Source organism: Dendropsophus ebraccatus, chromosome 13 (assembly GCF_027789765.1).
Source record: "Dendropsophus ebraccatus isolate aDenEbr1 chromosome 13, aDenEbr1.pat, whole genome shotgun sequence".
Lineage (NCBI taxonomy): Eukaryota > Metazoa > Chordata > Amphibia > Anura > Hylidae > Dendropsophus > Dendropsophus ebraccatus.
In genome coordinates, this window is record NC_091466.1 from 14,176,307 (window position 1) to 14,191,755 (window position 15,449).

At 43.2% G+C, this 15,449-nt stretch overlaps 1 protein-coding gene across 1 annotated transcript in view; it reads left to right on the top strand.

The window, feature by feature from the left end:
* Positions 1-10,143, top strand: part of LOC138771269 (sodium/potassium-transporting ATPase subunit alpha-2) — a 33,690-nt gene extending 23,547 nt beyond the window's left edge. Inside the window, exons 13-23 of the mRNA XM_069950861.1 lie at positions 1,307-1,482; positions 1,707-1,843; positions 2,193-2,343; positions 2,489-2,657; positions 3,122-3,276; positions 3,490-3,613; positions 6,635-6,780; positions 7,018-7,148; positions 7,442-7,543; positions 7,989-8,080; positions 9,715-10,143. Coding sequence (XP_069806962.1) covers positions 1,307-1,482; positions 1,707-1,843; positions 2,193-2,343; positions 2,489-2,657; positions 3,122-3,276; positions 3,490-3,613; positions 6,635-6,780; positions 7,018-7,148; positions 7,442-7,543; positions 7,989-8,080; positions 9,715-9,743 — 1,412 coding nt within the window. The 3' untranslated portion in view covers positions 9,744-10,143. The remainder of the gene's footprint in view (positions 1-1,306; positions 1,483-1,706; positions 1,844-2,192; positions 2,344-2,488; positions 2,658-3,121; positions 3,277-3,489; positions 3,614-6,634; positions 6,781-7,017; positions 7,149-7,441; positions 7,544-7,988; positions 8,081-9,714) is intronic.
* The last annotated feature ends 5,306 nt before the right edge of the window (positions 10,144-15,449 follow it).

Consider the following 15,449-nt stretch of genomic DNA (forward strand, 5'->3'; position numbering starts at 1 on the left):
GGCACCTACAGGTGGGTCCGATAGTAAGCAGGTTGGTGTAAACTAGTAAGAGAACAATATGTAGTAAAGGCAAGGGAGAAAACAGAAAAGAAAGAATAAGACACAGGAGAGCAAAAAGAGGAGGGGAGAGGGGGAGAGGTAGGGATAGCCCCTGACTAAGGAGACCACATCCCGACCTGCTACGTGAGAGTCGCAAAAGGATAAAGAGGCACCTACAGGTGGGTCCGATAGTAAGCAGGTTGGTGTAAACTAGTAAGAGAACAACATGTAGTAAAGGCAAGGGAGAAAACAGAAAATAAAGAATAAGACACAGGAGAGCAAAAAGAGGAGGGGAGAGGGGGAGAGATAGGGATAGCCCTTGACTAAGGAGACCACATCCCAACCTGCTACGTGAGAGTCGCAAAAGGATAGTCTAGAGTGTCATAATAATGTTACAAAGATAAGGTCAGGAAAGCAGGAGTTTCAAGAAAAAGTAACCAGGGGGTCCAGACATCACAATACCTTTTATTGGATCCCAAGGCTTAGGCAGATAATTCCTACATGCGGTGGAAGTGCGACATCTCAGCGTGTAATTTGGAAATGGTAGTACATGAGTGGATCGCCAGTGGCGTGGGATCTTAGAAGACTCTTCTTCTATCGGCCTATAGCTCCAGGGAGGATGGAGAGAAGGGCCACCTGAGGAGTCCTAGGTGCCGTCCAACCCAAAATTTTTTGATAGGTATCAAAGACACCCTTCCATAATGGAGCCAATTTGTCGCACCCCCACCATGCATGTAGCATCGTGCCCCTTTCTCTTTTACAGCGCCAGCAGAGATCAGGCGCTGATGGGAATATAGAGCGTACTTTTGTTGGGATCCAATACCATCGAGAGAGCACTTTATAATTCCTGCGCCAGACAAGCGGTGGATAGTTTATGTGTGACTATATGTACTTTCTGTCTATCCTCAGGGGCAATTGTAACATTGAGGTCTTTCTCCCAGGCACTCCAGAACCCAGGGGGGTCTTCCGTCCCGCTCTGTTGAAGAAGACGTTAGATCAGAGAGATAGAATGTGCAGCAGGCAACACCAATGGCTGTAGGGGTTAACATGAGGGAACTGCGTCTCCCGCGAGGGCTGACATAAGATGGGAGTTGAGAATACTCCAACAAAGAGAGTCTGGTAGTGCAGGCGCGTGTCTGTAATACCTCAAGAGAAGTTCCGCCATCATGTCCTCCTGTCACCAGTCAATATAGTGAACTTGATAGACTTTTTTTTTAGCTGTTGGTGCAGTTGGAGAAGTGCCCAATGTGTGATTTCTTTCTTCCAGGATTCTGCCAGTCCCATTTGCCCGCTGAGACGTTCCCGCGTGGATTCAAGTTTGACACTGATGAAATAAACTTCCCCGACACCAACCTGTGCTTCATAGGACTCATATCTATGATTGATCCACCTAGGGCGGCTGTGCCTGACGCTGTTGGGAAGTGCCGAAGCGCTGGCATCAAGGTAAACTTTCCATGTTGGCGAACCCTAACCAAAACATGATGGCGCTTCATTACCCAGGTGTGGGGACAATAATGGACTGGCATAGAAGGTGGACTTGTACAGGACAGGATGATCACCCTGAAACACAATCTTGTCCCTTGCCGTATTATACTATATTGTCTGTTAAGGTTGACCTAAAGGTGCCCAACAACAAGGAATAACCCCCAAAATATCCTATATTTCAGGTCATCATGGTAACCGGTGACCATCCCATTACTGCCAAAGCAATTGCCAAAGGTGTCGGTATCATCTCTGAGGGCAATGAGACAGTAGAAGATATTGCAGCTCGGCTTAACATCCCAGTAAGCCATGTCAATCCCAGGTGAGTTTGATGTTAATTTCTCACAGAACGGCTCACGATTACAATGTACAATGGTGCAGTATAGTGTATGACCACCAGGGTGCAGTGCAGGACCGGTTAATAGAAATGCTGCTTTGTGTATGCTGCTTCCCCCTGCTGGTGAGGTGGCAGTAACGCACTCATTTTGTGAAATTTACACACAGTACCTATCGTTGTGGTTGTTTCTAGAGAAAATTGGTACAGCAATTGGTATAGTATTGATTTATGTTTACTAAGGTCAGTTGATACAAGCCATTGCTCTCTGTTATCAGCCACTCCTGACTCGGGTACTAGGTAGTTACCGAATAACCATCTTTCTCCGCTCTGTCAGGGAAGCCAAAGCTTGTGTCGTCCACGGCTCCGATCTGAAAGACATGACCACCGAACAGTTGGATGACATCCTCAAGAACCACACCGAGATCGTGTTTGCTCGGACATCACCGCAGCAGAAGCTGATCATCGTGGAGGGGTGTCAGAGACAGGTAGAGACCTGGGAATATGGTGGTGCTGAAGGAGGGGTCTCCAAACGATAGAGAAGCAGACATATCATTACCCTAAAATGGATACCCCCTCATACCCCAGGCTGGACGCACCCAGTACCATAACTCAGTACAATCACTTCCACAGGGTGCTATAGTGGCTGTGACCGGAGACGGTGTCAATGACTCTCCAGCCCTGAAGAAGGCGGATATCGGTGTGGCCATGGGCATAGCCGGCTCTGATGTCTCCAAACAAGCTGCAGACATGATCCTCCTGGACGATAACTTTGCCTCCATTGTGACTGGAGTGGAGGAAGGTTTGTAGGATCTCCCCACATGTATTACTATCCATGTTTCCTGTTTCCTCTGAAAGGAGTTTATTAGCAGTAGGTTATGTGCTATAGGACATATGCAGACCAAAAACAGCCATGTTACTTCTGAAAATATGGTTAAAAAGGTGCGAATTCCATAGATTTCAATAACAAATCTCAGATTATCGCTCTGTGTAATAGGGTGTTTAGGGTCATACCGTATTTAACCCAGGAGGGGGCAGTCTCTCAAACATATATCACCTTCAATCAGAATTTTTTTGTCATTTGCTTCAGGTTTCGCTGAGCAGCCAGACATATTCTGTATATTTATATGCGCAGTCCTAAGACGAGAAAAGTCTTACTAGGAAAAAAATAATAATTTCTGGGGTCCTTAAGGGGTTAATAGATGTTAATAAATGACATTAAAAATATTGACTTTAATAATAAAAATTCATGATTTTTTTTCTCAGGTCGCCTCATTTTTGACAACTTGAAAAAATCCATTGCGTACACGCTGACCAGTAACATCCCGGAGATCACACCATTTTTATTCTTCATCATTGCCAATATCCCGCTTCCTCTGGGCACCGTCACCATTTTGTGTATTGATCTCGGCACTGACATGGTACGTCTCCTCTCTCCTTGTATACTGCTTATAACCTCTCTGTATTATTTGTGCTTCTCTTTTATGGACTCACACAGTAGGACTTGGCAGTTTCAGGCAATAGTGAACTGATTTTCAAGGAGGATGATGCCTTAATAAAATGCCCATAAGATGGCTTCTTTCCTGTAGTGGTTGTCACTCTATAGACACAGGCGTTTTGTTATATCTGTGCAGGTGCCTGCAATCTCATTGGCCTATGAAGCTGCAGAAAGTGACATCATGAAGAGACAACCCAGGAACCCGCGGACAGACAAACTGGTGAACGAGCGTCTGATCAGCATGGCGTACGGGCAAATCGGTGGGTGGAGAACTTTGATTTCAGAAAAGTGCAGTACCACTTGTGACCATGGATGGCGATAAAGAACCTTCTGATCTACATATGTCTATGATATGCGTTTTCATCAACTTTAAAAAGGGGAAATTTCAAACATCTATCCCCTTATCTACAGGATAGAATGAGGATAATTGTCACATCGAGAGTGGTCTAACTGTTGGGACCCCCCATGATTTTGAGAACAGGGACCCGAGTCTTCCATAGGAATGGAGAGATGGGTCGCACATGCGTGAGACTGTTCTGTCCATTGTCTATGGGACCATCTACGATTGCCAAGTTTAGCACACCCATAGACAATGACAGGAGTGTCCGCATGCGCAACTGCGCATGTAATCAATCTCATGATTACAGGTGTCCCTGTGGTTGCATCTACCGCAATTTGAGACTTATCCCCTATCCTGCAGCTAGGGGATAAGTGTTTTAAGTTGGAATACCCATGTAATCTAATGTGTAAGGGCAACTCTAGGCATTAGAGCGGCAGATGAGATATCAAGTAGCCACTCTTGGCTCTTTTGATTGGGACAGAGAGCTTCCAGAGCTATTTTTCCACCCCTTGATTGGCCTACCAAAAAATCATTCACAGGGTTGCAGTTGCACCCTCTAGCTGAGCATTATTAGTGAAAATTTTTCCCGATTGGCAGATTCCCTTTAAATTACTCTTTACACCATTTTAGGAGTCCTTCCCCTTTAAGAAGCATCTTGCATGCTGTGACATGTGAAGGCTTTTCAGGTCCCCAGGTCTAGATGTGTGCTTGTTCTTCTCCCGCATCAATGACTCTGCGCGGTACACGCGGCTCTGTTATTTATTCATTACCGCTGAACTGACTTTCATTATTTAATTAGCCTGCCTTTCAATTGGAAGAAAAAAATAGGCCAATTTGTTTCCAGGTCTGAGCTGCAGAGATTAATTGCTCTGTTTGGAAAGTGAAATTACAGATTACGGCGGTTTGGTTACATGACGCGGGGACGGGGGGGTTAGTATCGCTGCTGTTGTAGGGAACGTCAGGAATAAATTGTTCAGTCTGTCTGCAGATAATGCTCGGGGCAGATAATTGACAAGGCTTTTCTTGTATCCCGTCCGCCTGAGATGAATGTAGATCCAGCAGTCAATTACAGGAGAGTCCGCCGACACTGCAGGAAACTAGGTTAAGCATGGCTGCTGGGACACAAGACCTAGAACCTAATGGTGTGATTACACAGACAGATTTATCTCTGTCTGTCTATAGTTTGTTTCTGGCTTTGGCTTCAAAAACCTGTCAGATAAATCTGACTGTGTAAACGCAACATAAGTAATACTAGTGGAGATCCGTGAGGACCCTTACTGATTCCTGAAATAAAGCAGTCATAATAAGACCTGACTTCATGTTTATGTCCTGTCCTATTGATGCTACTGCCATACTGTTTACAGATAATACTACCGTACAGTATCAGCGGTAATTGTAAGGCCCACACATTGACCTAATAACACTTCCATACAGATGCCCAAATAACAACACAATGCAACATCATAACCATCATTCACTGCAATAATATGCTGTACAGTGCCACATAATACCAATATAAACACTGCCACAGAGTGCTCAAACTTGAAAAGGAATCTGTCAGCACCCCCTACCTGCTGTAGCTGGCAGTCCCCTAGTGAGCATGATACCTTTCGGTAATTTGTCCATGCAGTGGATTATGCGCAATCTAGGGTCTTCAATGAAGGATCCTGTAATGAAGACCCTGTAATGAAGAGTCAAAGAGGAGTTGTGTCTTAGTGTTTGTGTCTTATTTCTCCTTCCTCCTGCTTCTTCTTCATGAATAATCTCCGCTTTCAGACCACCTGTTTGCTCGTGCTGTCAGTGTCTCTGAGTATTTATGTCAGACATAAACTGGCTACAGAGGACTGATCTGCAATGAGCTATAGTTGTGTAGGAGCTGTGGTCTAGAGGTAAGTCAATTGTATAGAGACCAATGATATTTTTTTTCCTGGGTTTAATTCCCCTGAAATATAATTGTTTATTATTTTGATTTTTCTCAGTTTTAAGTGCAAAGAATTCCCAATCAGGTCCAAATTAGTTTTAAAATCCAGTTATCTGCTATACAATGATGAGAAAAAATAAAAAAAAACTACAATTCATCTCCATCAGGGGAATCAAACCCAGGAAAAAAAACTGTAATTGATCTCTAGACAGGTGATTCACCCTTAGACCACAGATAGACCAACATAACAATGTCTGATTGCAGATCAGTTCTCTGTAGGTAGTTTGGAATAAACACTCAGAGACAATGGCTGACAGCGTGAGTAAGCAGGAGGCCGGGCAGCAGAGATTATTCATGAAGGAGAGGGAAGAGGAAGGAGTGGTGAGGAGTGCTAGAGTGCAGCACAAATGCTGAGCCACAACTCCTCTTTGACTCTTCATTTCAGTAGGAGACTGAGTATAATCCATTCCACTAACAAATTACCAAAAGGCACCATGCTCACAAGGGGACTGCCAGCTACTGCAGGTAGGGCCTGGGTGCTGACAGATTCCCTTTAAAGGGGTAGTTCACCAAAAAATTATTTCAAATCAATTGGTGCCAAAAAGTACCAAAAGTTAGAAATTTACTTCTAATAAAAAATCTCCAGATACATTTGTATATGTATTTATAACAGGACGATGGTTATTTAGAGGCTGATCAGAGGTGGTGACATCACTTAGGGGGTGGGGCTAGAGCTCAGAGACAGATCCAGCCAGACCTCTGAGACAGCAGAGGATAATGCGTCATCTGGGGAGAGAGGGTGGAGTCAGGTAGTTGGAGACAACACCACACTGAAAATAAAAGGACTACACAACTTCATGTGAGGAATATTTAAAGCAAAGACGCACTGAAGCTATTACTATTAGTTATAACAGTGTCTTGGGGTGACTATTTTCTAATACAGTACCCCTTTAAATACTTCATTCTTCAAACTGTATGTATGTGGTTACATTGCCTTATTACCTTCTATTATCTCTACAGGTATGATCCAGGCCCTAGGTGGGTTCTTTACTTACTTTGTAATCCTTGCGGAGAACGGTTTCCTGCCGTCTCGGTTGGTGGGCATACGTTTAGACTGGGACGACCGGTCCAATAATGCCGTGGAAGACAGTTATGGGCAGGAGTGGGTAAGTGACACGTTCACATCAGCATGAACATGCGTGTGGGTGCACCAACATAGCTACCATCTGAGTGGAACTAGGCAGGACAAGACTGATACCATTATCTGGGACCGGAATTAGTCTGGGGTGGGGGAGTTCTGATGGTGTCACCACATATTATAAAGCTCTTTTATGGGTGACATATGGGTGACATTAGGGCCTTTTGGTATCTATGTGAGGTTTTAACATGGTTCTTCTTTCCAGACCTATGAACAGCGGAAAGTCGTGGAGTTCACCTGTCACACAGCGTTCTTCGCCAGCATCGTGGTGGTCCAATGGGCCGATCTGATCATCTGTAAGACCAGGAGGAACTCTGTCTTCCAGCAAGGCATGAAGTAAGGAGATCATGGTGGATTTGGTCCAATAGATTAGAAATCTTGGGTGATGAGCCAGGGGCATCAATATGGAGGTGGTCTTATATCAAGGTGGTCTCTTCCACATGTAAAGACCTCTACTTCTCCAGTGCTAAAACCCAGCTGATGGTTACCCTAACCCTCTGTCCTGCCAGAAGCGAGAAGAAGGCCAGGGTCTACCATAGTTGGTGGCATTATGGTCACTCCTGAACCCCTATTATTTACGTCCTTGGTCTTGGCTTATCCCACTAAAGTCATATTCACTGTCTCTCCAGGAACAAGATTCTGATATTCGGCCTCCTGGAGGAGACTGCGCTGGCTGCGTTCCTGTCCTATTGCCCTGGAATGGATGTTGCCCTGCGAATGTATCCACTGAAGTGAGTAGTGCCACGATGCAATAAAAGCTGCTGCTCTCTGTTATCAGCCAGTTTTATAACCACATAGTCACTGACAAGTTATTAGCGAGCACAATTTTCAAGCATTACACATACCGGAGGCCCAACTCAGAAATCAGTAAGTAATCCCAATAAGTTAATAGGCTTTAATCCAAAGAGCTTGCACCCAGATAAAACTTTATAACCTATCTTATATAGAGAGTAATCTCAGAGAATTTACGGCAGGTGGTCTCTATGCAGTTGACGTGTAAATCCAGCAGATGGCGCTGGCAGCATAATCTTTTGACAAGCCACAATCTGCAAAGTACGCGTCCCATGAAATAATAATATGTTGATCATTGGGGATCCAAGCTAATGAGACCTAACTATGTTTCCTGTTCTAGTGCTGAAAGGATCAATTGTAATGTATTATTTTGTTTTTCCGCAGGGTGACATGGTGGTTCTGTGCCTTCCCATACAGTCTGCTCATTTTTGTGTATGATGAAGTCCGAAAGCTGATCTTACGTCGTGACCCTGGAGGTAGGGGGATAGAAGGACATCAGCATTGTGGTTACTTAGAGATTATGTACTGACATATCACATGGACCATAGACACTAACCATACAGTATACTAAAGCTACCTCTTATATACAAGACTATAAATACTATAATACTGTCACCAACACACAAGAATATAACTACTATAATACTGCTCCTATATACAAGAATATAACTACTATAATACTGCTCCTATATACAAGAATATAACTACTATAATACTGCTCCTATATACAAGAATATAACTACTATAATACTTCCCCCTATATACATGAATATAACTACTATAATACTACCCCCTATATACAAGAATATAACTACTATAATACTACCCCCTATATACAATATAACTACTATAATACTACCCCCTATATACAAGAATATAACTACTATAATACTGCCTCCTATATACAAGAATATAACTACTATAATACTACCCCCTATATACAAGAATATAACTACTATAATACTGCTCCTATATACAAGAATATAACTACTATAATACTGCTCCTATATACAAGAATATAAGTACTATAATGCTGCTCCTATATACAAGAATATAACTACTATAATACTGCCCCTATATACAAGAATATAACTACTATAATACTGCTCCTTTATACAAGAAAATAACTACTATAATACTGCTCCCTATATACAAGAATATAACTACTATAATACTGCCTCCTATATACAAGGATATAACTACTATAATACTACTCCTATATACAAGAATATAACTACTATAATACTGCTCCTATATGCAAGAATATAACTACTATAATACTGCTCCTATATACAAGAATATAACTACTATAATACTGCTCCTATATACAAGAATATAACTACTATAATACTGCCCCTATGTACAAGAATATAACTACTATAATACTGCTCCTATATACAAGAATATAACTACTATAATACTGCCTCCTACTTACAGGAAAATAACTACAATAATCCTGTGACATTGGGGTTGCAGGGCCGTTCCATGGCCTCCCTTCCCTGCAAGTGCACGCTTTGCGGGGTTGGCGGTCGCTGACCGACACAGTGTGGAGTTAGCGTAGGGACCCGTGTGGACCAGAGGACCTGCGCGGTGGTACACGGGGCAATATGGCTTGATCAATTCATATACAGACACTCTGGTGTTGATTTTTAATATAGGCCTAGCGGCATTAGTATCAGCCATAGTTGGGATGTGCAGCCGTTCCATTCTCTCCAGTTCGTATAACTACAATAATACTGCTTCCTATATACAAGAATATAACTACTATAATACTGCTCCTATATACAAGAATATAACTACTATAATACTGCTCCTGTATACAGGAATATAACTACTATAATACTGCTCCTATATACAGGAATATAACTACTATAATACTGCTCCTATATACAGGAATATAACTACTATAATACTGCTCCTATATACAGGAATATAACTACTATAATACTGCTCCTATATACAAGAATATAACTACTATAATACTGCTCCTCTATATACAAGAATATAACTACTATAATACTGCTCCCTATATACAAGAATATAACTACTATAATACTGGGACTTACATAATCTTACCAAGACATAATTTTCTTCTTTTTTCTACTTTCAGGATGGGTGGAGAAGGAGTCATACTATTAAATACTATTGCTATAATTGAGAGAAACAGACGCCATGTTGGGAAGAAGACGTACGCTGTAGACACAATGTTATATACCTATGGGGAGGGGGAGTTTTTTACTAATACAATGTAGATGATTGGGCGTTACACTCTGGCCACTACCCAGCCAAGGAAACCAGTGAAACTCTTCTGATGTATTTCTAGTAAAGACTGATAGACAGCTATGGCGGCAGGCACACTACTAACCTCTGTGCCACTAACCACCATGCCCACAGTGAGCTCATGTGCCCTCTGACTGCTCCGCCTATATGACCTGTACAGTAATCCTCTTTTTCTTCCTGTTTGGCCGAGGTGTATCAGACACATGTACTTCTCCTATACTTTATATAACATATATGTTCATAAAATCCAGTCACTCATTGTCCGAGTCAATTTATTCAACACTGCACAGCTCATAGTACAGTGGATAGAAACCTATACTTAAAGGGACAGTGCATTTCATCATCACTTTGAATTACTACCATTTTCGGTGGAATCGTTTTATCATATTAAGGACTCCACACACATTAGTCAAAGTCAGCTCTGTGTGTATTTTGTTCCATCTCCCATTTTCTAGCTGCTATCATTCCAGAATTACAAGGTTTTTGTTTCTTTTTTAAAGGCGGTCTATATCCCAGTATGCATTACACCTCAGAACTAATCGCCAAGTATCTACCTCATCTTGTAGTAACTGCCCATCACTGCTTTACCCTGTAAACTAAATATCTATCTATGCTTCTAGAGAGAGATGAAACAACTGTGTTTCCTTTCCCCTGTACTACTCAGGAGGCTGTCACTGTTCAGTTGTTTCCCTGCCCCTTGGCCAGGTGCTTACTGATTGGTGTGATGTCAGTGGTGGGCGGGATTACAGATGAGTTGTTACAGCTTTTCTGGCAACAGAAGAGACATACATCATGTGACTTTGGTCTCAGAAGGGAGGGGCAGGACAGAGGAACTGAGACAGAGTGGACCAGGAAGTGAGGATTTTCAGCAGCTTCAGGGTGTGTGTCAGGATGTACTGCAGGCAAACGTCCCAATCCATGTGATAGAAACCTATTACAAACAAGCTTAGATTATAGGAGGGGACTGAACAGGATGAAATCTTTCTTAAATGCAGTACCCCTTTAAGGTATATGTGCACCAAATGGGTTATAATGTTTTATTTTAACACAAGGCTGGGGGTTGTTCAAACAAAAAACAAAGACATAATCACTTACCCTCATCCCCCGCAGCTGCCATTCCACCACCTCTTCGTTCCTACTCGTCACCGCTTCTTTCTGGTTCCAAAATGATTCTTCTCAGCAGGATAGGTGGCAAATAGGTGTCTCTCTGCTCTGCAATCAGCTCTGTAGCTGCAAGCTGAGCCAGTCTGTTTGCTGTAGATGATCCAAATTGTTCTTTAAAGGTAAATCAAGGCTTCCTTCTCATCTCTGCAGCTGCCCATAGGTAACTGTAAATACCTGTGTACCCCTTGCTGTATGTTCAGAGTCCTTTTTATGTTCTACTTTCTCAGTGGCAGCAGCTCACTGCTTAGTTTAACCCCTTCTTTGCTGTGCTACTGCCGATTCAGGTGTCCTACTGACAAACAACCGAAATTTGGTCCCATTCTTTGAACTGTAGAGAATGAAAAATAGCTGTGTACCATGGAGGGGACTCTCAGCAGCTCCACAAAAGCAGAGACTTAAAAGGGTACTCCGGTGTTATATAAAGTATATGACTGTTGACCCGAGGCTGTTCGGTGGCAGCCATTTAGTGACAATGACATCATCAAGAGGGAGGCGGGTCTTATCCCTGTTAGGCCAGCCTCCCTTTGTCAGATGACACAGGCTGCTTAGCTCTGATTGGCTGAACAAGATGTAAGCCATCTAATAGTTCTACAGAGTCAGATATCACAGGAGACAAAGTGCATAATGGGAAACCCCAAATCAGGAAGTGAAGAAAAAATGAAGACACCAACTTTAGCTTCAGTTTATTTTTTTTTATTAGCACTGGAGTTGTCCTTTAAAGCGAAAGTACCACCAGGTACATTTTTTTTTTACATAAGCCGATCAGCGCCGGCGTTGGGATCTCAGTGGGGCTGCCCTTTTTTTTTTAAAAAAACTTCTTCCCGATTCCTGCTCTTGTCACCATTCTTGTCCTGTGCAACTGCCTGGCTCAGAGCACGAGGGGCAGCACCCCCCTCCCCCCTCCAGTGTGACGATATCCCCTCCTCTCTGTGACACAGTTCCATTGATTCTAATAGCGTCACAAAGGAGAGGGGATATGGTCACACTGGGGGGCTGGCAGGCCTGCCCCCTGGTACCTGATGTACCTGATCGTTAGTCTAATAAAACTAGGCAGTTTTGTAAAAAAAAATCTTATCAAACTAAAGGGAACACTTTAACAGAGGGTCTAAACTTTTATTTTCACTTACAACATTGGTGGGTTGACAGCTGGCCTTTTCATGGAACTAAAACAAGGGGCCACGAGGCTATATGTTAAGCCTTAAAGGGTTACTTCGGAGAGTATGTTATTGTTTTTTTTACATACAATACACTGCTTTCATAAAGTTCTATTACTTTGTAAAATAACTTTATTAAAGTAGAATTGTCTTAGTCGCCCCTAACAACCAATGAGATTTAACCTTTCATTCTTCACAGATTCTTTGAAAAATGAAGGATGGAATCTGATTGGTTGCTAGGGGCAACTAAGACAATTCTACTTTACACCAGTTTGATAAATCTCCCCCAATATGTTCTTGTTAGAAAAATAAGAATAATGAGGCTCCACGGGCTCTTCTTTTGAATATTCATGTTTCCCAGGGGGCAATGCACCTAGGACTTCACTGCATTGAGCGCTTTCACTAGCAGCCGGCAGTGTTATCGTTTTGCTGGTCTCCCTGAGATCAGCGATCCGTTTCTCTTATTAGAATATATAATACACAGGGGGAAGCTGCACAGTTGAGGCTGTGTAGAGGCTGCCGCACACAGACATACTGACAGCTTCCCCCTGTGTATTGTATATTCTAATAAGTATATACAGTATACAGGGGGTTGGGAAGAATGACCCCCCTGTGTATTAATAGTGCTGTGCGGCAGTGCTAGATCAGAGCGGAGGACAGCAAACTGTTTGGACAGCTCTTCCGTTTTCCCAACACGAATGTTGGTGGCAGCAGAGAGGCCCTTATTGCTGCCAATCAACGTAAAATAATGTATATGATGGCCACTCCACCAATGAAAGAACCCCACCAGGTATTGTTCATGAGAACATTGTAGCTAATGCTATCTCTGTACATGGGGATAGTCCATGCAAGCACCATTTATATAGGCACTCTCATGTGGGCCCTCTGGTTGGCACTACTTATTGAAGCACTATTAGGCTGCATTCACACGTTCCGGGAAGTTGTCCGTGCTCACAGATCCGTGCGCACGGACAATTTTACAGCCCATTGCTTTCTATGGGGCTATTCAGATGTTCCGTGATTTCACGGATCCGTGATCCGTTCCGTTAAAAAATAGGACATGTCATTACTCGGAACGGATGCACGGAAAGGATTCCCCATAGAAATCAATGAGATCCGCGTTTTTAATGGATGTACACGGATGTGACATCCGTGTTCATCCTTGAAAAAAACGGATGTGATGTAATCAATGTCATTTAAAATGCTGTAAGACAGATCCGTGAAAAAAACGGACACGGATACAAAACGGATGCGAAACGGACTGTTTTGCACGGATCACGGCGGTAGCTGCCGGACCACAATCACGGACCGGGAAAATCACTGAACGTGTGAATGCAGCCTTAGAGGTATTTTCCCTGTCGGTATAGCGTGAACAATATCTAAGAAAATTAGTATGAATAAAGTAGTCAGTTTGGTTCTAGCTATGGTTAATGTGATGCTCTGCAGCTCCCGGGGTCCAGTTTCATTACCTCCTGGCTCCTCGCATCAGAGAAACGGAGTCGAATTTAGCGACAAACATGAAGGGGAAGTTGCTTATTAAAGACGTTAAAGCCGGAGGAATGTGCAGTGTTACGTGTGATCCCAGAGGGATGTGCTGAGTGGAGTATACGGTACAGCGACTGCAGAGGACGTGACTGAGGCTTCTACAAATACATCGTCTGCACAATATAGCTCAGCATGTTCACATAGTCTACAAGGTTCCAGAAACTTCTGAAAGGAATTTTCCAAGCACAACCGATGTATGTTTTCCAATGTTTCCAATATAGGGGCAAAACAAGGGGGTATATAAAATGTAGGGTAGCCCATGGGGCTAAAATAAGTTTCACAGCATCCCATATTCGGATGAGTTGTAGGGGTTAGTGCACTTCCATCGAAACAGACAACTTGGCAATGTAGGGGCCAAGCAATTCTAAGAAGGCTGGGTGACTCTGTGACCAGAATAAAATGGCCGCTTTAGGTCAGCTACTTCCTGATTCCAGTGATAGAAGACAGTGATTTCTGGTCGCACTGCCTGCTGCGCTGCATACAAGTGAATGGGGTTACATTGTGACCCTCAAGCTGTCACAACTGCAGCCATAAAGTTGCAAAAAATCCATCCTGGATGAGTTTTCTCTGACTGCGGGGTCACGACCCTATTCACTTGCATGAGTGAAGGGGTCGTACGATCAGGCAGCGTGATGGAAAGTACAACACAGCAGTACCTGGTTGTGCAATTCGGCGTGTAATGCCAGCTTAGCTGTCTAACATAGCGCTATGTAACAACTAGAAAGGGTTACGTTTTTTTATATAACACCTAAAAAAATCTACATGTATGATAAAAGGCAATGTAGGGTCGGTTCTAGTGAGGATAGGCCAAGATCATTGAGTTTAAGGGGTTGTCTGGCGTTCGGTATTTTTTATATACTGCTGGTGCATATAAAGCAATGGACATCCTATGCTTACATCTCCGAGCTCCTCTGGTGTTGCCGGTGTCCCCCGCAGAATGCAGAGCCTCCACTTTGGAGGCGAACTTGTCTCGGGAGTGACATCCCGCTCAGACAATCACTGACTGAAGCTGACAGCGCTCGTTTGCTCCTCAACATTACCCTGTGTAATAGGGGCTTGAGATGGGACAGTCTAGTGGCCGGTGATTGGTTGAGCGGTGCTGTCACTTCCGAGACAAGTTTATCTTGGAAGTAGAAGGAGTGGGGGACACCAGCAACACCAGAACAGGACAACGGCCAACCCCTTTATGATGTCAAATAAGTCTAAAAGGATATTAGTAGATAAACCAAGCTCTGGAGAACCGGTATTGTTTCAAAAAGCATGGCCACTGTTCTCAATCCTTCACCATGGAGTGTTGCTCATAACAGTGTCATCCCAACTGGCAGCCATTGGCCACCATAGTAGTATACTGTATGTCATCTATGTTTGTGAAGAAGCTCCAAAAGTGGTGCAACTATTTTATGAGGTGGCCAACATTGGATAACCCCATTGAACATCTTATTAGCAGACATGGAGGTGATAAAAGGGGGGTCCGCCTTGACCAATAAACTGATAGGAGAACTACTTAGTAAATGGGTTACTAAGTGTATAGGGTTCTATCTAGAGAAGAGGTTAGCTAGAGACCCTCAGCAGATTCCTCAGGAGACCTCAATCCTTGACCATCCCTCCCCTCGCCGGCTATTAATACACCACCCAGGCTGGCAGCTGTAAAATGTAGCACTCTCTGAAATAAGGTATGAAGCTTGCTGGCGGAGGATAAAGT